The 27,350-nt window shown below is 40.4% G+C and overlaps 2 protein-coding genes across 3 annotated transcripts in view; both read left to right on the top strand.

Moving 5' to 3' along the window:
• Positions 1-281: 281 nt before the first annotated feature.
• uri1 (URI1 prefoldin like chaperone) lies at positions 282-8,477 on the top strand. 2 transcript variants are annotated; one of them, XM_088416588.1, is made up of 11 exons: positions 282-661; positions 1,484-1,518; positions 3,417-3,495; positions 3,739-3,874; positions 5,232-5,323; positions 5,406-5,469; positions 5,561-5,756; positions 5,845-6,049; positions 6,129-6,280; positions 6,379-6,619; positions 7,913-8,477. In XM_088416588.1, exons 1-11 carry the CDS (start codon positions 584-586, stop codon positions 8,099-8,101), a joined length of 1,467 nt encoding a protein of 488 aa, XP_088272714.1. In that variant the 5' UTR covers positions 282-583; the 3' UTR covers positions 8,102-8,477. The 2 variants fall into 2 exon arrangements, with proteins under 2 accessions (XP_088272714.1, XP_088272715.1); XM_088416589.1 differs by lacking the exon at positions 282-661 and adding an exon at positions 722-807.
• Positions 8,478-12,674: 4,197 nt separating this feature from the next.
• Positions 12,675-27,350, top strand: part of LOC148422081 (zinc finger protein 536-like) — a 32,360-nt gene continuing 17,684 nt past the window's right edge. The window contains exons 1-2 of the mRNA XM_088416196.1: positions 12,675-12,991; positions 22,078-23,837. Coding sequence (XP_088272322.1) covers positions 22,274-23,837 — 1,564 coding nt within the window. The 5' untranslated portion in view covers positions 12,675-12,991; positions 22,078-22,273. The remainder of the gene's footprint in view (positions 12,992-22,077; positions 23,838-27,350) is intronic.

Below are 27,350 nucleotides of genomic sequence, written 5' to 3'. Positions count from 1 at the left end.
ATGCACTAAGAATATTTAGTAAGCTATGTTGTACCAAATGCCTTACGTAACGGGAAAAGAAGATGTTTCTTCAAAACAAGAGCTTAAGTATGACCATAACTTGATAGCAAAGCTTTCTTCATTCCAGTGCCCATAAAATCATTTCAACTTATAGAAAATTTATTATGTGCCTTTTTCAGTGTTTTTATATTTTTGTGAAAGGATAATGTTTTCAGTGCGTGTTTAATTTATTTTGAAAAAACTCGAATCAAAAAGGATGTTTGGCTTTAACTACCTGAACATTCAGTGTACTTGCGTCGTTTGTGGCGCAGACCTCGAAGAGGAAATATTTTCTCTGGACTTCTACTGAAAAGCTTTGCATTTTTGAGGAGCAGCGATGCGAGGATCTTGAAATGAGCGTGTGAGATGTCATTACTTCCGAAACTGTGGATAAATATTGCTGCCACGTTGATGACTTCAGCTAAAGTGGGTCCCAGGAGAAGCTCCTGCTGCATTCATAAACACTTCTTTAGGACTCACAACAACCCTTGAGCTTTGTGTTTAGCTCACCATAACCCCCCCCAAATTTCGCTTTACCCTTGGGATGATAAAGGCCGAAACGAGTAAAGTCAACATGGAGGACCCCGGCGGAGTTACGAGGCTCCGAGAGGAGCACGAAAAGGTAACCAGTTCTTATAAAAAAAAAAAGCACGTCAGATGAAGCTAAAAAGGGGCGTTGAGTCGAAATCAGTTGCTGACCGCGTGCTGGACCAGAGGCTGGTTTTGGGCTACGATTGGGTCAACTTTAGAGCAATTTTGCAATACTAGGTAAACCTGTATCGCCAGCATTTCACGTCAAACTTGTATCCGTGACGTTAATCATTTTCCAGAACAATCTATTAATAACCAATTGAATTCACAATTCGCTGTCTCGGTAGGCGTACCGACACAAAACACGACACCAATTCATGCTTTGTTGCATTAAAGCATGCGTGTAGTCATACAAGTCGAGACGAGCCTGCTAGTATATTCTTGGCGTGGTAAACGAAAGCGAATGACTGCTAACTAGCTAAGCCAGCTAATATGGCGTGTTACTCTTTGGCATGCAAACGTCCCATGTTCTACTTGACGGGGTCAGAATTGCACAAAAAGGTCAATGGGAGTGCAAACTATAGGATTCCCATTTAAATGATCTTAGACTTATAACTAGGATATTATAATTGGCATTGAAATAAACAGTTGCTTTTTCTTATCACTTCCTTGATTTTATATTCATTGCGTCATACATAAAATTATCACCTAAATGATGATGTAGGAAAATGTCTTTGTTTTAAATCTGCTTTCTTCAACTGCTTATTCAAAATTGAGTTATCAATAGATCAGATCAGATTCAGTTAACATGAATCATCACAAGAAGGGGTCACTTTAAGTGAAATATTTTTATTTTCTGCATTTATATTTGCTTATCATCATATGTTGTCAATTTTTGTCTAAATCATAATAGGTGGTGAAGGACTGCCAACGTCGGATTCAGCATTGGTAAGTAGCACAAATAGAAGGGTAGTGCGAAACAATTCTGTGTTGTTAACACACTGGACACCTTATCATACGATAAGAAGTGGGGTCTGCAACCCTCAGTGAGAGGGAGCCGGAGCGAGCCACTTGTAGCTCATTCATCCATCTGCTGTGTTCTTTTGGACTTTGAAAAATAATGTATCTTTTTTCCCTTTGTGAATTTGGAAAATAATGACAACTTTTTTTTTCTCAACTTTTTTTTTTAAGTTGTTGGTTTTCTAAATGTAAATGTAAAAATGTAGATTATGGTACTCAGGTGACAGTAAAATATTTTTTATTGATGGCCATCAACGCCACTCAAAAGTTGTTTTCCTACATTTGAAATTAATACTGAAGTCATTCAGACTGTGGCACTATGTGATGAAGTATTTACTCAAATTAAAGAATGTTTTTTCAAACGAAAATGCACATCTTGGTATTTTCTCAGTCCATTTTACAATGTGGATGAGGTTTTATCACTCAGTTCACAGTCGTGTATTTTCAAGCGAGAAGAGCCCCCCCATGTCTTAATGTGTTTTAGGGGGGTTGTCCAACTTTTTTTTTGTGTTATGGATTGGTTGAGACACGCAGACTTAATTAAAATGGACCCTTCAGGGCTAATGAATACGACGTAAAATGTAAATGCAAAAAAGTGTACGTTTTACCGTATTTATGTTATCATCCTACAGATAGTGTTATCGTCTTTGTTCCATGCAAATGTGCATTATCAAATTGTAATACAGTATATATAATTACTGAGAGAGAGAGAGAGAGAGAGAGGGCTATAGATATACTGTAGGTGAGATAGTACCACTTATTTTGTTGGCGTATCACCACGTTTGAGTTAGTGTTTCACTGTCAAGTAACAAACATTCTCATGTGTACATTGCCAGTGCCCCAAAAAACAGCCAAAAGAACAAAAAATCTCATGCTGTGCGGGTACATTAGAAGTGACCGGATGTTGTGAGGCGGTGTTTATTTGTTCTGTATAGTTGTTTTTTAAACAAAAGAGAACTCTTATATATGTTTTATTTCATTGGTATTCTGTTGGAAAAATTCAGCCTGTAATTTGTGTTCTTTTCCGAGGGCACCTCTAATTTTGAGTTAGACTGGTGGTGGGCAAACATTTGTGCTCAAAGGTCACATTCGATTTTCCATTATGGACAGATGGGCCAGGTCATTCATAAATGTGGTTTAAAAATATAAACTAAAATGTGTAAGATGGTTAATTAAATTAACATTTTATTTCATTTAAAGTTTTTCATTTGATACATCTATTTTAATTAATTTATCAAATGATGAACCAAGGTTTTAGTCAAAGAAATACAAATAGCACAATTAAGTTGACAGATATTTCATGATTTGAAATAAAAATTATTTAATGAGAGAAATGGATATGCACATTTTATTTCAAGCATTAATGTGTAAATGTACGATGATTTGAATTAGGACTTCAAAATGTAAATACCTGTCGTTGGTGGAATGGATTACTGGTTGGAAAAAAAAAGTGGGATGTATGGAACAAACTTAGCCCATCACTGAGTAAGATAATTGAGCGATCGTACCATATAATTGCTAAATTTATGAAAATTATAAGTGACAACTTGTAATAGAATGCTTAAAATGCTGTTCTTAGTACAGACGGTTTGCTTTTTCAACTGCTTATCATGAAAATTGTGCACATTGCTTGTGATCCCTTTTAACTTACCTGCGGAAGTGATCATGAGAGTAGTTCTGTTACCTACAAATCAAAATGAAATAGTGACCTTGTGATGCCATATGAGCAAGGTCTAATGTTTTTTTTTTTTTTCCCATTTGTTTTGTTTAACCGTAAAAAAAAAGTACTTAGATTTATTGCACCATTTTTTCCCCTGAATCCATAGGGAAAAGGTCTCAGATGATTACGAAGCCCTGAAAGAACGCCTCAAAACTCTTCCAGATAAGCTGTCTTATGACATCATGGTAAGAGTTAAGCTCTATATCATATGTTATTCATATATTTGTTTCATTTTGGAACAAGGCTGCAATACAACAAAATGGGTCCAAAAAAAAAATGTGCTGTGATTATATTCCGAATGCATTGAACATCTAGAGGGATACACTTTAAAAGTACAGTAATGCCTTTACATAAATCTGTCTTTGCTTTTTTGTCTCAGTCAAGTCTCCTGACTTCTGCTGTCTTTCTCCCACATTTGATCTGACCAGGTCCCGTTTGGCCCCATGGCCTTCATGCCTGGGAAGCTGATGCACTCTAACGAGGTCACCGTGCTACTTGGTGACAACTGGTTTGCTACGTGCTCAACCAAGCAGGCGGAGAAAATTGTCGACCATAGGATGAAGCGTGAGTGTCTTTTTCAGTCTCGTTAAACGTATGAAAACGACTTAGTACCCAGCAGAGGGCGCTGGATGATCAATCACTCTAACGCTGTTGACCAAAACACTGACGTTACTGTAACCCATTTTCATTGAGGCAATTACTATTTCAAAAAAGTCATGGCACACCAACAAACACAAAGGGTCCATTTTAGATCTGGTCTCAACTCACAAATTCACTTAACTCAATTCAAACTCTGTGCCTTGCACAATCTATGGTATGAATGGCAACAGGTGGGTGCACAGGTTAATTGAACGTGTTAGCAGCTAATGGAAGAGCAATACATTGTTGTGAGTGTCACTATGGGCGTCGATAGACATAGCAGAGCTTCATGAATGTGTTTTTGAAAGTGAAGAACTGGCACCCACTGAAAACTTACAAAACCTTAATCTCCATCAACCAGTTCTTGTGACGAAAACAAAAGTGGTTGGACATGTCTGAGATCAGAAACTGGTATCCTTGAAAGAAGGTCTGCTCTAAATGGTCATGTTTATTTGCTCATGCTGTCAAGGTCTGATGATCAGTTTTGAGAATTCCTCATGAAGAAGTGGACACAAGGGCCTGAGCATCACTGCCCGTAGCTTTATTTGAAATAGATTGTTTTGTGTGTTTAGTGTGAATCGCGTATACTGTGTGTATACCATGTGTTTGCTGTAATACCAATGCATACCACAACCTTCTTCATCTGTGTCCTTTTTTTGGGTTGTGATAGGGATTAATAATGTTGCTCTTTTCCCTGTCACTCATTCAAAGTGAATGAATAGAATGGGGTGCATGTGACATTTTATGATGAGTGTATTGTTGGAGTGCTTAGTGAAGCAGAAATGTCCTGTCACAGCCCATCCACAGCCATCTCTACACCCCCACCCCACCATTTATCCCCAAATCTCATGCCCCTGCCTGCCCTGCCATTACAGAGTTAAGTGCTGTAATGCAAACATAGCGATATGAAATGTGTCAGACTACGATGGACTTGTCAGGGCTTCTGTGTTTGACCTTTTCACACTTCCACTTGATGCACACACTGAAGGGCCTCCCTATTGCCATGGAAACAGGGGCTCTCTGCTTGCGTTTTGTAAAAGGGCTTAATTGTTGTGAAGATTTAATGATCCGGACTGGTATTCGGGCCAGAGGATATTTTGTACTGTTTAGTGTCATAATTTCCCCCCCTCTACTTGCAGAGAATTTTAAGCATTTCAATCATTCTTTTAAATGTTTAGTTTAATTCTCCTAGCCCCACAGCCATAGTTATACTTAATGTTCCATCAGTCTGCCACCATCGACCAGAATGTTCATTTTAATATCTCTTAACCTTTTGTTGCAGATGTAAAGAATGAGCTTTGCAATCTCTCCAAGACAATGGCAAATTTTGAAAGCAGAGTAGGAATGGTGAAGGACTGGGAAAATATCGTAAATGTACGTTGCTTTACTTTAAAGTCAACTCAGAATTAAAAACTTGCCTAAAAGAGGGTACATTTACAGACTGCTTGTGTTTTAGGAAAAAGGGGACTTTGTTGACATCAGAGAAGTCATTGGAAAGAGTGAAGCCACCGTCACAAAAGGTATCAATTTTGCTTGCCAGCACAATGATACATGCTACACAGAATTAAATCACTTTGGAACTTAACGCTATTTTGTAAACGCTTGACTCAGGAAAGCGTAGAGTGGCTCACAGTCCAAATTCCAAGCCCAAACTGGAAACTGTGTTGGATTTGGAAGAGGAAAATGAAGGCAGTGGAGATGAGGTGCAACAAAACGAGCGCACAAAGAGTTTGATGACCCACGAGGAGTTGTGGGCTCGGTTGGATGAACTTGAGAAAATCGAGGAACTAGAAAATGAGCGGGACAGGTACATTACCACATTTGTTTTTTTGCTGAACATTGGTGTATATTTTTTTAACTTTTTTTGGGTCGTTCATTGCTGTTTGTTTCACTAGCTTGTCGGATAACACCGGCGGTGATGACACATCATCATCCTCGTCCTCGGAGGAGCAGAATGAGACAGACTCTCCTCCTCCAGTGAACGGACTCTGTCTGAAACCCCACAATAATTCGCCCCCTGGTGGAGAATTGAAAGAAGACGACGAGGAGCACTATAATCTGCCAACCATTTATTTCTCCCACACAGTTGAGCCAAAGAAGGTCAGTGTGATAACTGGACTGTTGTTTTGGAAAATTGTTCCCAGGCTCCAGCCTAATTCCAAATCCCGTCTTGCTTTAGGTAAGGATCAACACAAGTAAAAACACCACCCTGAAGTTCAGCGAACGGAAAGAACTGAAGGAACATTCAAAGCGGAAAAAGAAAAACGGTCACCAAAACGGACACGCTCATCATGAAGTTCACAAAATCCAAACACCTGCAGACATCTACAGGTAGAATCAGCAGACCACTACACTACATACAGACCACACTACATTTAGAGCAATTATTATGATTCTTTGGATTTATGGAAGTATATTTTTCCTATCAGGTTGTTTGTGGATGTGAAGGATGGGGAGCCCATCCCTAAGAAGTCCATTCTCAAATCACGCAGTCGCGAGAACAGTGTGTGCAGTGACACAAGTGAGAGCAGTGCCGCAGACATGGACGAGCGGCGAATGGCCGGCCGAACTTTCAGCCATGATGAGAGCACACCTAGCGACAACAGCGACAGTCTTCCAGAGGAGGATAGCTCCAAGGGAAGGCTATCACAACCTGCAGGAAAATTTGAGGTAACGGCGCCCTGGTTGTGATTTTGCCTTACTGATTGATTTATTTTTGTGCATTAGTCTTGTTTTCACAAAGTAATGTTGTTACTGTTTTGGGTTCAATGACCTCCTACGGTAGAATTTTTGCCCTAAGATCCTCTCCATAATCCTAGCAGCATTTAAACATAACTATCAAATGTACCCCACATGTCATAGGAAGGAGCAGGTTGCCTATTTTTGAGAGCAGAAATTCCTAATTTCTTTTTTCTTTTGTGGCACCTCGTACCGTAAAAAATTGTGAGACTGATTAGATGGCGAAACAATTTACTGAACTGGTTGCCAGCCAATTGCAGGGCACACAGACAATTTAGTATGTCCCAATTCACCTGCTATGCATGTTTTTGGAATGTGGAGGAAGCCAGAGTGCCCGAAGAGAACCCATACGGGCTCGGGGAGAATGTGCAAATTCCGCACAGAAAGGCCGGAGTCCGATGGATTTTGCAAATTATTTTCAGCCTATATCCAATTGAATACACTGTAAGGACAAAATACAGTATTTAATGTACAAACTGGTGAACTGTTATTTTTTGCAAAAATTACCTCATGTGTAATTTGATGCCACCCCCACCCCACCCCAAAAAAAACTGAGACAGGTGGCAAAAAAACTGAGAAACTGAGAAAGAATGTTCAACAGACACCTGTTTAGAACATTCTACAAGTGAACAGGCTAATTGGGAAGCAGTGGATGCCACAGTCGAGTATAAGGGGAGCGTTCTTGAATTGTTCAATCTTCCACAAGCAAAGATAGGGTGAGATTCACCTTTTTGTGAATGTGCATAGGAAAAATTTGGAAGCGTTTCAGGACAACGTATTAATGTACACTTGCAAAGAATTTTGGGATTACATCATCCATAATATCATCAAAAGGGTCAGAAAATCTGGAGAAATCACTGCATGTCAGCACCAATGTGAAAACAATATTGAATGCCCTCAGGTGGCACTGCATCAAAAACAGACAACTTGTAAAGATTTTTTCCACACTTACTCAGGAACCCGTCAGAAAGTATTGCAATTTGGCGCTACATCCATAAGTTTGACTTGAAACTACTGTTTAACGCAAAAGCCATTTATCAACAAGACCGAGGAATCCCGCTGAATATTCATTAATAAGATACGACATCCAAAAACTTTTTTCTTTCTTTTTTTAAGTTTTACCTCTTCGAGGAGTCAAATCATCATGAAGTTAGACTGTTGGAAAAGTGAAACGAGTGAGTCACATCAATGTGCAATATTTTTCTTTCTATTGTCGTTGTCCAGGCCTTCTCGGGTACAGTGGTGGAAAAAGACTCGATGCCCTTGGCAGTTCCCTCTCTTAGCATCGGTCCTCCAGCACTGCCAACCATCATGGAGCGGAAACTAGAGGAGGTAGCGCCTGACTTGGAGGCTCCTCAGCGGCCTGTAAAACGAGTGTCCAAGTTCAAGGCTGCCAGAATGCAGCAGAAATGACATTCTGCGCTTTGTTTGAGCTCTAAAAATGACAAAACATCATTACCAACTTCTTTCAGCCCTCAAATATAATTCTATCCTGCTTTAAATTGACACGGTTTCTCTCAATAGCAAGGTTAATCAACATTTTAAATGGTGAGTCTGTCTTTAATTTTTGGCATTCGTTTCTTTTTTTTTGCTATTGATTCTTTTGTAGGACTGTAAGCTTCAGTTTTTAGACCTACATATTACAAATCATGTGCCAGGTATAGCTCACCTTTCTCCTGCTCTTGACCTTCTTAATGAATGTGCATGTAACCTTCGTTTTGTGACTAGTTTTATGTTGAGACCAAAAAAAAACATAATGGAAAAGGAAATAAAATGATTTTGCTTATAATTCACGGTCCTTGTTTTTTGCCTAAAAGAAATTATCTTTCAGTTCACCTGATTGGATTCTTGCTTGGGTTGTTTTTTGCTGACAGCTCGTCGTGCTTTGCGTGAGGATTTGTCAGGAACCAAATTGATGTTATGCTGCATCGTAATAGCATGTCAGGGTTGCAGGGTTGATTTGGAATGTAAAGCATTATGTTCATTAAACTGTTATTGCCACAAGTAAGTGACGTAACAAAGTCCAATACCATTAAGTTTGTCTCGTGTCTGCACTACAAAAAAAGAAACAAAAAACAAACAAACAAAAAAAAACCCAACTAACATATGGAATGTTTTTACCTAAAAGCTATTGTTTATATGGCAGTAAAGATGATAAATAAGCAATGGCAAGAATGCACAAAATGGAGTTTACAATGATGGCCCTCTAAAACAAACCAAAGAATATGACTCCAGATTTGAGGATCATACGGTGAGCAAAAGTAAAGGCTCTGGATATTGTGTTATTGTAGTCAAGATTTATGGTTTACAATTCCAAATTGATATAATCCACATTGTTCTTTAATCCTTCAAAGTTGAATGGTTCAGTGTTCTTTAAAATTGCTATTCCAGTATTTGGCATTACTCAATGACACTTTCATGTCTTAAACTGTAATGACACTTCCATGTCTTAAAACTGTTAATGATTTTGAGTGTGATAATTCCTCAGGCTCAGCCCTGACTGGCTATGGGTGTGGACTCAATTTGTGTTGTTTTCAGACATGCATTTGAACTCACGCACAACCCACCATACTTCATTTTACCCAAGCTGCTTTGATTAAATCCGTAGCTTGTGAGCTTGAAAGGCTGTATCATTGCCCTTTTTAGTTTAATGGTGGGAGTGCAGGTCTCTGATAAGAAGCTTTTAAACAGATCCTTAGGTGACTTGGCCCTTATTTTCTTTGGTCTGGATTATTTCACCAATATGAAAATCCAGGTAGCATGAGGCAGATTAGGCAATGCTTAACATGCTAACGTTGTGCTGGTAAGACACAGATCAATGGTTTTAATGTAGGTTAATCTTCGAAGGTGTATGCTCGAACAGAGCAGAACTACTTTTCAAAGAAAATGAGCACGTAAACTGGGATGAAACGCACAAAATCTGCATTTCAGGGATTAGGAGGGATTTTAAATGTTGTGTGATTATGGATTCAAACAGGTATTGTTATCCAGACAGGTGCTTGCGCCTGAGAGGGGGATCCAAACCTGCAAATGTCAAGGACATCGAAGAACAGCCCAGTATATCTGCTTATTTTAGCTTGTGATACCAAATAGTATTTAACTGTAAGGTATTACCTCACACTTGCAGCCTGTAAATGAAATGTTCCCACTTTCCGCCTCTAATGATCCTCAGGTGTAAGTTAGGGAACATGCTCAAGGGATCCATTGTCCTATGATGCAGGGTGATAGCACATCTTTGCAGTATTTCACACTCAAATTCCATTCTAAATCTTAAACTCTTTCCCCAATTCTATGTTTTCTCAAGCCATTTTCGTCTGATGAATTTAAGTAGGAAGAGTATTAAGCAAACACAATGTGATTATCTCCTGATTTAGTTTTATAAATATTGTGAATATCAAATACAGTATATTTGGTTTGTTGTGTAAAATGTACATAAAAACAACACGGTTTCAATAATGTTAGCATAAAACCTTGTATGTGGTAGTGGCCTGCGCTTTCATTTGAATTGTCCTTTGAATGCCCAGCTCTCTCCCACCTAAAACAAACATTTACACAAGACTAAACATTTCAGATCATCTTTGAATGTCTGCATTATCATACAGAATTTTGTCCAGTCAACAGGGGTGGCAAGTAGAACAGCTACTTGTGCAAGACAAACCTTACAAAAACAGCTGCAGCTACTTAAACGACCCCATGTCATTATATTTTAAACTGTCTGCAGTGAAATATATGCATATGGTTTACATTTGGCACATTGGTGATTTAATTTCTTATTAAATAAGAGTTTTATGGCACCGATATTTCTAACCAGAAAGTAAAATGTCTTGTTTACTGAATCCGCACCTCTCACTCTGTGGCCGCCTCACCCACTTCATGACGTGAAACATGAAACATCCATCCATCAATCATCTTGACTGCTTATCCTCACAAATGTCATGGGTGCTGGAGACTACCACAGCTGAGTGAATAAAGGAGACAAAAAAGGCATTTTATTCATATTAAAATACAGAACAGTGTCAAAAGGTTTCACTCTTATCAAATTGATCTCATGGGAAACCAGTATTCATTACACCATTATACCCACGGGTGAATTACTACTAACATTGACTGTCTGCCTGTGTACTCCCAAACACACATTTTTGTCACTCTGGCATTTTTTTAGAGCAAAACCATATAACTAATAAATGGAACGTTGCTGATTACTTGGTCGGCTTGGAGCAAAATCTCTCCTTCTCTACTCTGGAAACAAAACATAACTAAATGATGCGGATAAGGTTGGTGTGTATTTACACTTGCACAGGTGGTACGAGGACTTGCTATCGTCATCGGGCCTCTCGCAAGTCATGTTTATGTGCTCGGGTGGGGTTGGTGCTGAGAGCGCAGAAAAAGCAGGGAATGCTTAAAAATGAATCAATGACAAGAAATAACACTTTCTGTGTTTTAGGGGGAGAAATCATCATCGTAATATGGTTAAAATCTCCAAAAAGTCAAGCTTCCATGATTCGGCCCCTTTAAGTAAAGGTAAAAAAAAAAAAAAAAAAAAAAAAAAAAGAGTACAGACTCAGAAATGTACAGTCCTTACAATATATGCCAAAGTGAAAACACTTTTTGTTTACTGTCAATCATATCAAATAGGAAGATTGTCTAAGCCACCATAGCCCTCCTGTGAACTGCTAAAATACTCAGCAGAAAGGGCAGTGGAGTTCTGGTAATCTTGCAGTAACAATGCAGTTGGAGAAGCTGCTGAGGACCCTTAGTGACTCACCAAACCTCCTCAGCCTCCGCACAAAGGTCAGGCGCTGCTGAGCCTACTTCACCAGCTATGTGGTGTAAGTGTCCAGGTGAGGTCCTCCCCGATGTGGACGCCCAGGTATTTAAAGTTGCTCACCCTCTCCACTTCCCGACCTTGGATGAGCAGCTGATAAGCTATAAATTTGAATTTTATTGGAAAACCAATTGGCCATACAATCCAGCCAATGTGTGAGCATTGTAGGTTTGCATTTTCACAAGTACATAACTAATCGTTAAGATCCAGCTTGTGCTTGAAAATTTCTGCTGTAAATTTACTGACCAAGCCCATGCTGACCACCAATTGTTTATTTATTCATTCATTTATTATTGTTGCTAGTGCACAATGGCACTTTGTATCCAATTCTATTTTTGCATATATTGGTGTATTTTAAGTACTGTGATAATTTTATGGCCCGACGAAATGTTTTCAGTATCGTCAGTCATTATCACAGCCTTTAATTCATATATATTTCACTCCAAGTACATTAACCCGGACAGAAACGCGGGTCACTAACATTTCAGTCCTTGTATTTGAGATGAAGTCATGCATTTTCTGTCTGAGTTGCACTGGCATTTTCCATGACACTCTTTAATAGCTAATTGCAGCTAGCTTTCATTTGAGTTTGAACATTTGGTCAGAGCTCGAAGTTGGAGGACAAATGTGAAGAATGTGATAATCTGTCACTCGTCTCTCCTGCCTGAAAAATACTGAATTGCACACAGTACAAAAATGTATCCTTTTTCAAGTCTCCACCACTGCGATCAGTCAGGCACTGTTATCGTAAAGAAGGCAAAAACGAGCATATTGCGTTATTGAAAATTAAGACAGGTCTTAAGGGACAACAATGTTAACCAAGGTCAGTTTGATTCGTGATCCGACTAACATCGATCATCTGTTTATAAGATTCATATTCAAACCCACACTTTACCGCACGCGGTTATTTCGCAGCTTATAAACGCGAATGAATTCGAAACCTCTTCGCTCCACTATTGACAGCTTCAAAAGAAGTAGAATCGTATGTTTGCTGCAAATGTTTCATTGAGCGCCCGATTCCTTCTCTTCGCCTTATCAAATGTGACACGCATAATAGCCCATTATGTATTCAAAGAGACGCATGTGAGCGGGGATGGATGAGGAGCGGCGGACGCGCCACCGCACATTTTTACGCACGGCGCACGCCTGTTCCACTTCCACGTCAGCGTCCAGATGAGGGAGACACACGGCTCGCAGGCACAAGTATCCCGAGTCCATTTGGAACATTTCATTAGCTCCTGTTCTCCGACGGAAATACAAGGGGGCGAAGACAGCTATAGCACTACGCACGCATTAAGACTTTCTTATTTTTGTTTTTATTTTATTTTTTAAAGGGAAATCTCTCCGTCTGTCTCTCGCTCTCCCCTTCTCTCTCTCTCTCTTTCACTCTGACTTCCGCCTTTTCTTTTGCGATAAAGCGCCCAGCGCTCATCATCCGCCCATCCATCCTTTCAGCTGTCGCCACCTGTCCAAGTCAGGTAAGAGTCGTTATCAAGTTGATAGCTTCTAACGAGTGCGTAACTTTAACGGTTTTTTTGTTCATGCAATGTGTCATTACAAAGTAGTTTAAAATCTTAGGGGGCCTCAGCAACTGTTTTGTTTTCGGATGCTCATACAATTATGCACACGGGTACATTTTTCTTTCACGATTAGTGCTATTCAAGTCGAACTCTGAACATGCTAAAAATAAGTTGGGGAGTTAAAAAAAAAAACAGTCAAATTTACAATGTTCACATTTTATTTTCTGTACTTTTTTTAGGGGGGCATGCTTTATGTCCGCCCCTCTGCACCCTTGTCACCTGTACAGGGTGGCACAGCCCCCTTTTCAAAGCCCCCCCTTAGCCTCTTGTCCCCCTTCCTCCTGTTTCCAAATGCTCTCCTTTGAAGCGATGATGCCCCATCTGTCATATATGAGCAAAGGGAGACCAGCTCTGCTCCTCTCAATTACTGAATTCTCCTCATGCCAGCTCCGGTGGGACAGGAGGAGGAGCAGGTGGGTGGAAGTCAGTGCGATCAATCAACATGAAATATTCAGCTTTGAATATGCACATCATTTACTCTACTACCGTTGCCCTTGTTAGAATAGTTGTGGCAACCCCCAAAATAAGTCTTTCCACGTGACATAATTTATTGCACTAAAAGAGAAGCTACAAGTGTTAACCCCCGCTCCCACTCTTTTTGATGATCGTTAAATGGCAAACACTGCACGCGGTTTGAAAGAGATGAGGAAATTAGGCAAATGGGTGGAGGAAAGTGTATCATCACAGCCTCTTTCTCATTATGCTGCAGTAAACTCACATAAGCGTACATGACAAAAGCCGGGCTTGGCAACTTTCTCCCCCCCGACAGTCACACTTGTTTGAACACAGGGCACATGATTTGAATAGCAGTAATCCATGCTGAAATCAACAGGCCAGATGAACTTTTTGGCACCTCACTGAGTCGGATTTTCTCCCGCCAAACAAATGCCTAAGCTGTTTAGACTCTTGGCTTAAAATCACAAAGTTATTTGTCTTTGCCGTACTGTGGCAACATTACAGAGAGCATCTTAACCTTTTTCTCTAGCCACTGTAACTCTTCAGGAAACTTTTAATCTCCCGAACGGCTGCTTTGTGATCACAATAATATCTTTAGGATTTTGCCTGGTGAAATTCGCCCGAGTAACATGGCCCTAAGTATTTGATCTATGAGGCAATACAGTGAAAAGCATAGCCCCATGATATGAGAACACAAACAGTGAATAATTAATAACCTTGCTCCCAATTCCAGGAAAACAATAGCATATTGTAGGAAGGCTGCACTAATTTAGCTAGAGGAGAGAGGGGAGGCAAAAATGTTAAAAAACTTCGGCGATACGTGGGAAAGCTTTGCATATAGCATGACTCCTTTCACTCCTTTTCACCGCTGCAATCTTTTCACACACAGTGTTAAATACAGAAGTCTAAGTGTTGCGTGCTGTCGGCTGCAACGTGTTTGCATTTGAGACTAATCAGAAGCTATTAGATACCCTCTTTCTCACCTGCTGGCACTATGTGAGGTGGAAGTGCACATGCAGGAAGCTATTTTCCACAGGCCTCCTCTCCTGGCTGTCAGCTCCCATTAAGGCGGAAGGTGTCATATCTGTAACACAGCTGAGTGCAGATGGCAGAGTGGAGGGGATGGCTCACCGATTTAAACAATGATTAATGAACAGAGATGGAAAACAAATTACATCGGACTATTGGAGGCAGGGAATTGTTTTTATGAAAATGTTAATTGTTTCTGCCAGGCTGATACCCGGAGTGGGGGAAGGGTGAAGCTAGGGCAAAGCAGCCGAGCAACCAAGGGGCTACTGATAGGGCGTCTACAACCCCCCCGGCTCCGTCTATTGGCGCTTCTCGCGTGCAACGTTTAATACCCTACCCTGGCTCGAGGACCCCTAATGTGCTGTAACTTTCAAGGTTTGGCTTTTTACGACAAAGCCCGTGAAGAATTGTCGCCCACCACTGCACCAATTAACGTTACCTCTAATAATAAGTGGTTGTAAGTGATGGGAGAAGCCGCTTGTGTTCTAGTTGTAATTATTGCAGGCGGGTGCAGCTGCACTACTTAGGGAGATGATGATAATTATTTTTCTTTTTTCTTTTTTTTTTTATTTCCACTGCGGCTTGATTTTTTAAGAGCATCATACACTCATCAGAGTAATCAGGAGAGAGTGATTAGTGAAAATCCACGAGGCTAACAGCTGCCACATTAAACACTCGCCTCTGTTGCCAACACACAGAGCCGCTGCACATAGGACACAGGCCGACAAGGCACTTCACCTTCAACACCATGTGTGTTTGTTAGAAAGTCAAGGCTGCAAACACACAATTAGGATAAACAGGGATTCTCATGAAAAGGCAAGTTTGTTGCGCGCCAAGGTCGAGCTGCGCCGGTGCTCCTATTGACAATTTGGAGTATGGGGAGTCATACTTTGATAGGCCACTGGAGTTGTGATAGGGAGATAGTCGCAATGCGGTGACCTTGCTCTCAAAAGTTTCGTGTTTACCCAAAGATGTTAGTGTAGCGGTTCACACGGTAGAACGTGAACGCCGGCGCGCGCCCCGTGAACGAACGACGGCCAATCGAGGGTGCCCTTTTTGTCTTTCTCCCGCAGTTGGGGTTACGCTCCCTTTTACTCGTAAACATGACACGCTTCGTGGGAAACGGACGGATGGATGGTTGGGCGGGCGGGCGGGCGGGCGTTCCGCCACGCCGTCGTCCGGCGTGCGTCGCTTGCCATCGTGAAAGGCCTGCTCAACTCAGGGGCTAATTCTCTTAGCCCAGATGTTGCCTGAGCGCAGTCCTGAGATCCCACCGGGTTGATGAGCTCAATCAGCGGAATGATGAAAAGATGATTTTGTCCCTGTAATTACAGTGTGTAAACTACTTAGCTAGGATTGCAAAGGAAGTCATTTTCTAATTACGTCGGTACCCCGTTGTCTAATGGTGGATGTTTTGTTGTTTTTGAAAGAGAGAGGGGGTGGGTCGAGGAGGAAGATTATGCTTGTGTGTGTGCGAGTTGCTGCGGCAAAAAAAAAGAAAAAGGAAAAAAAAGACCATCACGAAAGCAAGATGGCTGCCAAATGAGGGCTCATTGAATTATCAGCCCAGTTAATGTGCCTTGGATTATACTCTTTGTTTGTCATTTTTTTTCCTGTAGATGCCATAGCTTAATGAGATACTGTAAGTGGCATTACCCGACTCCTGCTGTGGTTTTGTGATGACTCGTTTAATGTCTTTTGTTTTAGTGCCTCCGAGTGCTTTGGCAAGTGAAAGTCGACACATCTCCAGTTTCCCCTGTTTTCGCCATCTCGGTGCCACTTTGCGAATAAGGAGCATCGTTCATATCATGCAAATGCAGTCGAAGGCGCTCGCTGAGTCAAATGAAATGGCGATGGGAGTTTACAGGGGCAATCCTGCCTTTTTGCTCTGTGGGACAGGAAGTTGCAAAAACCATGTCAGTGTGTTGTCGCTAACCCAAAAAGAACCATTCTTTGAGATCTGTGTGAGTTCTGTTGGACTTGGCAGTGGGCCTGCGGGGGCCCAACCATCTGATGCAGGCCTGCACCATGTGGATTGGCTTGTCTTGCGCAAGGCATCCCCTACGCACGCTGCACTGTTAACATAGCCCATCTTACGCCAAAAGCTTTGTTTGTGTCCAGGAAGAACAGGTGGCCTGTGCAAACACCAGCAACTGTTTACACATGAGTGATTTAAAATACATTCTATATACACATGCTCGAGCGTGTGTGTGCGCATGTGTGCGTGTGTCTGTGTGTGCGTGTGTGTTACGGAGAGGGAGGAAGGGTGAGAGACTACATATATGAGCGCGTGTCCTTGCATGCACAAAGACACTGTTTGATGAGGCAGTATTAAGGAGACAGTGTTTGTATTACTTTATGCGAGCACTATCACAGGCATCCGAGGAAGCCTATGAATGCAACGTTTATATATGACACACTGTAGCAAGTTTGGGACGCTGCAAGTTCCTCCTCTTTCAAGACTTCGTACTTGTAATTTATAACAGTTGCCGCTTGCACAAATGAGCGCAATCATTAGTCTTAAGAAAATGTAACAGTTTCCATCAAAGGTACAAGTCAAAGTTCAAAGTAAAGCTTCTATTTTGAGTCTTGTACTCTTTGAGTCCCATCTAGTTCCCAACAGGTTTTGAATGCAAACTTTGACTAATCTACTCAGTATTACTTCGCTTGAACAAAAACGCGGTTTGATCAAAAGCCTCCTTGCAGCAGACGAGCTGACTTTCCAAAAAAGTCCATGTCACAGAAGGGTCACAGACGCTGATTTCTAGTCATTTTTCTCCCAGTTTTGATAGCAAAATCATCAATTCTCCACATACACAACAAATGTGTATGCATTCCTTTATGAGTTCTTTAGCTATTACTCACAAGGAGCTAGTTTGTCAGTGCTGTGTATGCTCTTTCTTTGCTCCTGCAGTAATGAATGGCGCTGGTTAGACTATTCTATCTCCGTCAGGCATTTGGGGGGGCCTACAGAGAAGCTCCTATAGGCTTCCATTAATCTGCTTGTCACAAAGTGTATGGGTGCTATCTTTTGTCCAGGTCAGGGTGGGCAGCTGCGTTACCGCTGCCCCCAGCACCCTGACAGGATGGTAGGCTAGCTGATTGCTTGTATGTGTGTGAAACGATATGCACGGGGCAGGATGTATGGCAGCCAGGGCATGAGTCTTCTTGGTAGATCCTGATGAAACAGTTGTTACATGCGGAAGTCAGAAAATATGAGCTTATTTCATTTTTCAGTTTGAAGTATTCAGAGTCTCTTGCATCAACATGTACAGCACCTGTATCGCAAATGATACAATGAGAACTTTATTTGCTAAGGCCAAGGAGACTTTTTTTTTAACTCCAGATTGTCCTGCAAACTTACAATACAGTATAGCAAGTCATGCAGCAAGGGACAAACTCAGTCAGAAAAATGCCTTAAAACATATTTAAATTAATTGACTAATCAGTAAGGGATTTAGCAAAGCCTTGTTTAAATTTGGACAATAGTTTTTTCAGTTTTTTAAGAATGAACTAATGAATGTATAATAAGGAGAAAGCCACCTTAATAAGATACTGTAGTGTAATTGCAGTATGCAAACATTTCTATGCCAAAGGCCACTGCCGTTTTAATGACCTTCTTTATTGCAATCATCTTGATAGATGAAATAGATAACGGATGAATGTGATGGCACTGACATTAATTAGGGTCCTGTACCACAGTTTTGAGAGGAAAGTTCCTCACAACTTTGGAATTAATTCTGCAGCTTTTTTTTTGTTTGTAAAGACTGATTTTGAGTAGTATTTTCAAATGAATAGTTACTGCTCTAAATGCATGGCCTAAAATGTGATACATGTTCAGTATCTGACAATATACGTGTGGTTCTTATACTGAAAGCTTGCAGTTAGTTGTCGTTCTAATGAGCGGTTTTGATTGTATTGTAATAAAACGTCTGAGCAATTGTATAGCCATTATAGCTGTGCTAAACCAATAAATGTAATGGTTGCATGATCCCTTTGCCCAGTATAGGCCCGTATGTTCTATATTTTAATCAATATTTATTCCATAACAGCCCAACATTCAGTTCTTTTAGGTGTTCTACAAACACTGAGCAGCCACATTATGAGCTCTTGCACAATTCAGTTGTATGAAATACGAGGGTTATAAAATGTAGCGCTGTCAAGACATTTTAAACATTTTGATTAATTAAAAAGAGATTATTTCAATCATGTATTTGATTAATCTCTTTTTAATCTCACCTATTTTTCCTGACAAAAACCCTCAACCACAGTGTTTTTTTTTAATTTAGATACATGGGATTATTGTGGCATATCAGATTGACATCAATAACAAAAAAGTGGTTTGAGCCGTTTATTTTCTAACTGATGCAGTAACAGTAACAGTTGTTGCCTTCTGCTACATGCCAGACTCGTCCCAAGAGCTGGCTGCAACCATCAGTTTCAACCACAGGTAGGAAAGGTGCTGTTTTTTTATTGTAAAGAATAATTAGAAAATACCAACAAAATAATCATTGACCCTCCGGTCCATCGCAGACTTGCTAAAATGAGAGGAGTACTTGACTTTAGTTTGGCAAAAGGCTTTGCTATGGCTCTTCAGATGTGGCTGCTGTTGTAACTCGGTGCTTTGTATTTATGTGCTTACCTAAACTGCATCTGTGGTGAGCAAGCTCCTTCTGAAAAGGAATGCATATCACTTAATTGTTCTGAACAGATTTCAAAGAATTTGGTGTTGTGTTTAACATTAGTTTGCCAAAACTATTTTTAGATATAGCAGCAGACAACTATGTACCGCCGCTGAATGTCAATCACAAATCCAATGCTGCTTCTGTAAGATTCGTGATTGGATGAGCAAGTCAGGGCTACATGAGCATGAGTACAGGCAAACGTCCGCCTACATAAAATAACCTTTTGCCGCAGAAGTTTAGATGGGTGGACTACTAATTTGACTTTTTTTCGCTGTGTTTATGGTCAACAGTAACACTTTTTTGTTTTATTTAAAGAAAGGGTTACATAAATATACAAGGGTACATAAAATGTAAAATGTCCACTGTATATGGTCGTAGATTAAACAATGAATCCAATAGTGGAGGAAAACGTTTTCACAGAACTGAATTCTCTATATCAGAATCAATATTATTCTATATTTCATTAAACTTTCACTTTTTAGAGTTACCAAAACAGTGTCCAACAGAGAGTATACGTGTCCATGCCGTGCCTATTTACTACAGCGATCCCAGTTCACAGAAACATGATTACATTGGTAGATTTCCCGTCCTCGAGTCATCAAAGGCCTTTGATTGACTTGAGCAGGAATTTCAATCGCTTGCCATTTGTCTTAAAAATAATTGCTTTTATTCATAAAGCTTTAATTTCTATGCATCATTTAGATTCTGCAGTTTACAGAAGCTGTTTGTGGTGCATGTTGTGTTCTGCTTCACCAACCAAGCAAATTATTAATGCCTTGCATCTGCTGTTAAAAAAGAAATATGCACTTCTGATCTATAAATTTTATTCATGTGCTTCAGCGGTGTCACCTCACTATGGATTTACAATACTGTCCATCCATCCTAGCTGACAATATACAGCAGCAACAAAGTTAAAAGATTACATCTCTACTTGCTTGTTGATTAAATAGCTTACAAATTCTTTTGGCTGACAGCAGTAAAAATAAATGCGGCAATTTTTGATGCGGTTACAACGAAAGTAATCCGGAACTCGCAGCTCCCATAGCTTGTTTAAATTTGTGATACATTTCTCCTCCGTTATTGCCTGCATGTAATCGCACCTGCTCCCTGTTCGTCGATGCGCCGCCCTGCATGAGAGGTGCTGCTGTGAGATGATGTTTAATAGCATTCAAGAACTCGGTGAATCTGCTCCAAGAAAGAGACTAATACACTCTGACAGTAGGAAAACATCTGATGGCTCTGCACGCTGCTCCTTAACACAGATTCCAACAGTTCCACACATACACACACGTGAAGCTTTTATGCTACAGTTCTTAGTGAGTCAGAACACATTTTTATAGATGTTTTACGCGCATAGTTCTTCTATGTGGCAGACATGATTGTCTCCGAGTTGCATATTGATCTCTGCTTCGGATTGTGTACAGCATCGTCATGACCCCCACATATCACACCTGCAGCAGGTTTTATATTGCGGTTGCGAAAGGGAATTTTTGCATCTTATCAAATATTGTCCGAGAGTAAATGGGTGGGGTTGCACTCTTGTTACAGGACATGGCCGGCGCGGGAAAGAGCATCTGTGAATTGCCTGTTAAAGGAATCATAAATGCAGTCCTTTTGAAGCTTCATGACAAAAAGCCAGCCAGAACTTGAATGTGATCGATATTATTGATTTGAGCGCGGACTTCAAATTGGATATACTTTAGTACATTGCATGTCCAAGGCTGCAGTCCTACAATGCCATTAATGGAGGCCACCGCAATAATAGTTCAAATTACTGTAATCTTTGGTGCTGAATACATACACGTACACACACACACCTGCGCGGTTGACTGAAAAACAAATACAAGGTTAAGTAATATGAAGCGCATTCACTTTTGTTCCTGTCAGATATGATTAGATGAGGTCCGTATGGTTACATTGATTGCTGATCAATAGTTGAGTGCAGTCATGCTGCTCAGTTCGTGTTGCTGCTCTTTAACTGTGTGGTTTTGTGTACATCATTTTCATGAGTGACTGAGGTTGCAGCCCAGGATGATGTAAGCCTGTGTTAATTCAGTGCGGACAGTGAATGCTTTGTTCTGTGCCCTTTGGTGCAGCACAGGCCTCGCTTATGTGACCCCTACCATTGTTGCGCCATGTGAATTTGAGGCTTTGTTTTGCTGCTACAGTTGAATCAAAGAATGATGCTGGGGAGGAAAAAAATGTTTTAATTTGAATACTTTTGAATACTTTCCCCATTAAACTTAGCTTGCATTTTTTGCATCATTAAGTTGTTTATTTTTCTCAGTACCCCTGTGCCTTAAATCTTTTACTTTAATCTTTCTTTTTTTTGGGGGGGGGGGTTATTTAAGGAATGCAGAAGAGAGGCTAAGTAGAAGAGGTCAGACTTTGATGTTTGTGCTGCCTTGGTATTGTGTGTCAGGACAACATAAGATCAAGACAAAGATTTCCATCTTACTCTTTAGTAGCAGTGATACGTTTCTTGAGTAAGACTATGTGGTCGAACTTAATCAGCAGTTTCACAGTCTCCAGTGTTAATGTAAAACCACAGGTATACTTAACACAGGATGAGAAGACATATAACCTACTTTGCTTCATTTACTGACCTATTTGAAGCGCATTATACAGCAGACATTTGAATGACTACTAATGAGTAGAAAGTCACCCTTCTGACGTCAGCCACGCTAGCTAAAAGATTCCATAGTGATCCATATAGTTTTGGTTTTTTTTTTTTTTTTTTTTTTTGCTTGTGAATGCTTTCATTGTTTTGCTAGAATTTGAATGCACTTAATGTTCCCTTTGTTCTCTCTTTAGGTCTGAGCTGCAACAAGCTGAGATTTCATCTGATCAGCATGAATCCACATCCTGTTTTAAACTGAATAAGTACAAGCAAGCCGGCATACTGTTCACTGCAGACCTTTCAAACACCCCTGACCACTAGTCTGTAACTTTAGTTAGACACTGAAAGGACAGATTCATTAAGCCGCCCACCCGCCCAATTAGGAGGCAGATGGCGCTTCTGGCCAATCAAATCATGGATGCAAGAATTCTCAGCAGCATGAATGGGAGAGTTGAGCTCTCTCAGTTCTTGAGGGTTACAAATCAAAGCATTGTTACCCAGGTAAACTCTGTTCAGGATGACAATCGCAAGAACAGAAAATATCCGTGCCCATTGTGTGGAAAGCGATTCCGCTTTAACAGCATCCTTTCTCTTCATATGCGCACGCACACTGGCGAAAAGCCCTTCAAGTGTCCCTACTGCGACCACCGGGCTGCACAGAAGGGCAACCTGAAGATACACCTGCGTACGCACAAGCAAGGGATTCTGGGTAAAGGACGTGGACGCATTCGGGAGGAGAACAGGTTGCTTCATGAGCTTGAGGAAAGGGCCATACTGAGAGACAGGCACATGCGAGCCGGTCATGTCGGCACTCAGCAAACATCTATCATAGCGCAACTTCAACTTCCTCAACAGGCCCAGACTCCAAACCAGTCCCTCAACAGCCAATCCATAGCGTCCACGTCCCCTAAAGCCACCGCCATCCACGATGAGACCACCCAGCCTCCACCCAGTGGGTTTCGCTGCTCATTCTGCAAGGGCAAGTTCAGAAAGCAGCAGGAGCTCGAGCGTCACATCCGGATCTTGCACAAACCCTACAAATGCACCTTGTGTGATTTTGCCGCTGCACAAGAGGAGGAGCTTATTGGTCATGTTGAGACGACGCATATTACCTCTGATTCCGGGCCAGGACAGAAGACCACGATGGGTGTCAACGACAAGGGCAAGCCCGGTGGTGAATTTCCCTGCGATGTTTGTGGACAAACCTTTAGCCAGGCCTGGTTCCTCAAGGGTCACATGAGAAAACACAAGGACTCTTTTGAGCACTGCTGTCAAATTTGTGGCCGTCGCTTCAAAGAACCCTGGTTTCTCAAAAACCACATGAAGGTCCACTTGAATAAGCTGGCCTCAAAGGCTCATATCCCCCCCCAGCATGACAACTCTGTTAAAATGAATCATTTAACAGAAGATTATCAGAGCAACCTCTACTCGCAGTACATCTCCCGCATTCACAACAGGCTCCTTACAGCCGAGAGAGCTGACCAGACAGATTATAGCCAGTTACTCGCCGCAGCGGGTGTTGACATCAAAGTTAGCGAGATGTTAGGTCGTGGGCTTTCCCCAAGTCTCACCCCACTTACTGATACAAAGAGTTCCTCTTTGTTAGGCTTGAATCATCTTCACCCTCCCCTGAGTGCCACCAATCTGGACTACCTCCAGAAGGTCATCTCCAGCAGAGATGCGGTTTGCTACTCGGGATGGCAGATCATGACACCCCACCAGCACATCTTCAACCCTAAGGATCAGCAGCATCAGCAGGGCTCCTCCTACCTGTCTGAGCGGCGTCTTCCTGTGGATGAAGGCAAAGTGGGCATCGCCGACCAAGATGGTAACACGAGCAGCCGGCCCAGCAGCAAAGGTAGCCTGAGTCTTCATGGGCCGACTGAGGTCGCCACAGAGACTGGAAGTGCCCTTGAACGTCGACCACAGTCTTCTTCTCCTGCTTCTGCTCTAGGTAACATAGTTTCGGAAAAAATATTATTATTATTATATTCATTAAAAGTTTGATTGAAGAATATTCATTATTATGGCAATACGTATAAATAATACATGGAAGGGTTGTAATTTGTTATTATTATTATTATTATTATTATTATTATCATTAATTAAAATAATTATTCAAGAATATCTATTTGGGCAGAAACAGTACCCCACCCCTCATTCTTCATTGGACTCTATCAGTAAGAACCTAGTTGCAAGCAAGCTGTTTCTCCCTTAAGAAATAAAAAAAACATTCATTTCCAGGCCCATACTTTCACCATCATAAAACAATACAGTGTTTGATTATTCATTGAATACATGTATGAGTGTAGTTAAATTAATCACAAATGCTATAAAGACAAAAGTGTAAACTTATAAAAATCCTGCTTAAGGTCAAAATAGTGGACTAGGAAAGAGCTGATTTTATGTCAAAGGAAAATATGATGTGCTTTTTGTCAAGAATGTATCGATGACATCAAGGAATGCTTAGGAATATTTGACTTGTTCACGATTTGCTTTGATTCTATTCTGATATTTGTGTCTACAATTTGATTCAAAATCGATTTTGAATCAAAATCAATTTTTGATTTAAAATAATTGACTACTCAAAATCATTTGAGTGACAATGATTTATGTTTCAATCTTTTGCTGTTGATCTACACTAGTCTGCTTTGCTGGACAGAATACATATATATATATATATATATATATATATATATATATATATATATATATATATATATATATATATATATATTATATATATATTGTTTCCATATAAATCATCTTCTTACTTCTCTCATTAACATCACTAGGAATCTTGGGACCATTGGCAAACCATTTCAAGTTTGAATTAAGCAGTAAAATGCACTATAAACACTCACAATCGAACAAAGCGTTACTGTTCTGCCATTTTGAAACAAGTGAGGCCAACCAATAGCAGACCACCATCTCTGTGAAGAGACGCCGACCATTAGCAGACCAGCATTGTCGTCAAGCGTTGCATGGAAGCAGTTAGACAGCAAGAGGAAATAAGAGCAATTACCTAAAAACGGCAGCAGATGGAGGCAAAACAACACCAATACAGCCAACCCCCTAGGGTCATGACAGTTGTTTTTGTTGCAAATCCAGGAAAATGTGATAAAAAGGAGATGAAAAAACAGTATTCCAGGTCGCTACATGAAAATAACGTAAATCTGGGACGTTGTAACATGGGGGTCCACTGTATATGTATTCTACAGGCATTGCATCAACGTCTATGTATTCTTTGGTGTTTTTATTTTGAAGTTGGCCTTCGCGGCCTTCGCTGGCGTTTGATGTGATTAGTGCAAAAGTGGTATACTTACACAGAACCCAACAGGAAGCATTATTTATTTTAAATTTTTAAAAGGGATTTGGGGACCTTTTTTTTTATCATTTCTCAATCGTAATGAATGAGATTCTTGATTCTCATGTGAATTGATTTTTTTGCACACCTTTGCTAAACTTATTTAGCCATTTTCAGCAGTTACATGTTTTATATTTTGTCTATAATTAAATTGATAGGTTAAGTATTTTTCATGTACATTTAATATCTTTAAAATCACATGTTGCCACTTGCTGAAGATCACATGTGCTAAAGGCCCAGGTAACATCCAATCACAGTTTAATTTGTGAATATCACATGACAAAACCCAGAAAGTGGGTGAGGCATGATTGGTTGTAACTTGTTACCCATATCTGGACCAAATGTGATGTCATTTTCAGTCAACGGCAAGTGGAAGATGTGTTTTTAATATTTAACTTATTACTGCCAAGAAGTTTCTGCAATCGTTCCAATTAATCTGTTTTTAATTTTACCCCCCCCCCCCCCCAAAAAAAAAAAAAAAAAAAAAAAAAAAAAATTCAAACATTAAAAAAGCGGTACATAATTTTATTGTGGCAGATAGAAATATTCAACATCCAAAAGTGCCTTCAGTGATTTATCTTTGATAAACTGTAACAGATGCAATTTTTAACCATTTACCTTCTGCTGTATTTGAGACTAGTCCCAAGAACTGTCTAAAACCTGTAGTTTTGGTCATCAAAAATGATAGTGCTGTTGTCTTTAACAATTTCCAAATAATTAGAAAATAAGATTAAAATGAACCAACATCCATCCTGTCCGTCGCAGATTTGCTCAAACATGCGTTCTTGAGTTTAGTTTGGCAAATACCTTTACTATGGCTTGTTACATTAGGACCTGTGTTGCTATCGGAGCTGTGACTGTAATCCCAGCTGGTTGCTTTGCATTTATGTGGTAGGCTAAGCTTGAGCTGCTTCTGTGCTAAGCATTGTCTTTCTTACAAAGAATCCATATCGCTCTACCTTTATCAAATGTGACATTGAGGCATTATCAAAGTTAAATTGACCATTGACTATCGTACTGACAACCCCCACATGCCCCCCCCCCGCAACAAAAGCCTATGACAGCCAATCAGTGTCGACCTCAGTACGTGATTGACCTTTGTTTTCCAAACCCCAGCATCTCAAGCACAAGAAGAAAATGGCTCCTTTTATATGAGGGCATTTCATTCCAGGACAAGCCCCCCCCCCCTCCAATTTCTACCTTTACAAAGATTAAATAACAGGTTGTTCTATTATTGCAGTAGTTGTTAAACTGTACTAGATCATTGTGTGCGTTCCCTGTTTATTGACCAAAAGGGGAAATTAGAAACAGGTTTCATTATGATGGTGATGCACAATAATCAAAATGAATACATGTCAGATTCTGTCAATCAGAAAAGAGCGTCATCTTTGAAAACGCAGGCTTCTTACCCAGCACTTATTGAGCGGGAACAAGTGAGCATTGTTGGAAAGGGATTTGACATTTAATGCTTTGGGTTATTTTATTTATTTTTTTTAATTTGCATTTTACAATGTAATTAGAAATATTCAAAAACATGCAGATAAAAGATTGCAGAGATGAATAACATGCAGTAAATGTTCAGGGCAGATTTAAAGTGCAGATGTTTATGTGGTACATGTCATGCCTGTAGCCCTTACATCATATTTTAATGTCTCTGGCAAGTGCCCTAACTTCATGGAACATGAAGTACTGAATCACTTCAGCATGCCTTTAATATTTTGTCTGCTGTCTTTTGTCTTCTCTTCAGCGGGTTGAAAAGAAATTGTCAAATGACCGCATCTCATAATCTTCAATGTATGTTTTCATCCTTCAAACATTATAGCAGCGGCGTGACAGGTACGGCTTTGTCTTTTTTCCCACTTGAGAAAAGGTGGATGTTGAACGCAGGGTCAGCAAGAGCACAGTAGATTTTGCTGTCATGCACAAGGACCCAGTCTTCTTTTTTAAAAGATAATGGCATCATAGGCATCGTAGGGATAATTAGTACCCTCTATTTTATATCTGTCACATCCTCAACCAATTGCCTCCGGGGGCACAAGATGTTAATGCATGCCATCTGGTGTTTTTAATGATTTGATATATACCACCCAGTGATTTTTA

Source organism: Hippichthys cyanospilos, chromosome 6, assembly GCF_059441005.1.
Source record: "Hippichthys cyanospilos isolate Australia breed blue-spotted pipefish chromosome 6, RoL_Hcya_1.0, whole genome shotgun sequence".
Lineage (NCBI taxonomy): Eukaryota > Metazoa > Chordata > Actinopteri > Syngnathiformes > Syngnathidae > Hippichthys > Hippichthys cyanospilos.
The sequence above is the reverse complement of the archived record's forward strand: the minus strand, read 5'-3'. Positions and strand labels throughout refer to the sequence as shown.

Bases quoted from the DNA above. Each gene is read 5' to 3' on its own strand.
- uri1 (XM_088416588.1), top strand. From the start codon at position 584: ATGATAAAGGCCGAAACGAGTAAAGTCAACATGGAGGACCCCGGCGGA. The intron at 1,519-3,416 runs GTAAGTAGCACA...CTGAATCCATAG, and splicing joins CAACGTCGGATTCAGCATTG to GGAAAAGGTCTCAGATGATT. The intron at 6,050-6,128 runs GTCAGTGTGATA...GTCTTGCTTTAG, and splicing joins ACACAGTTGAGCCAAAGAAG to GTAAGGATCAACACAAGTAA.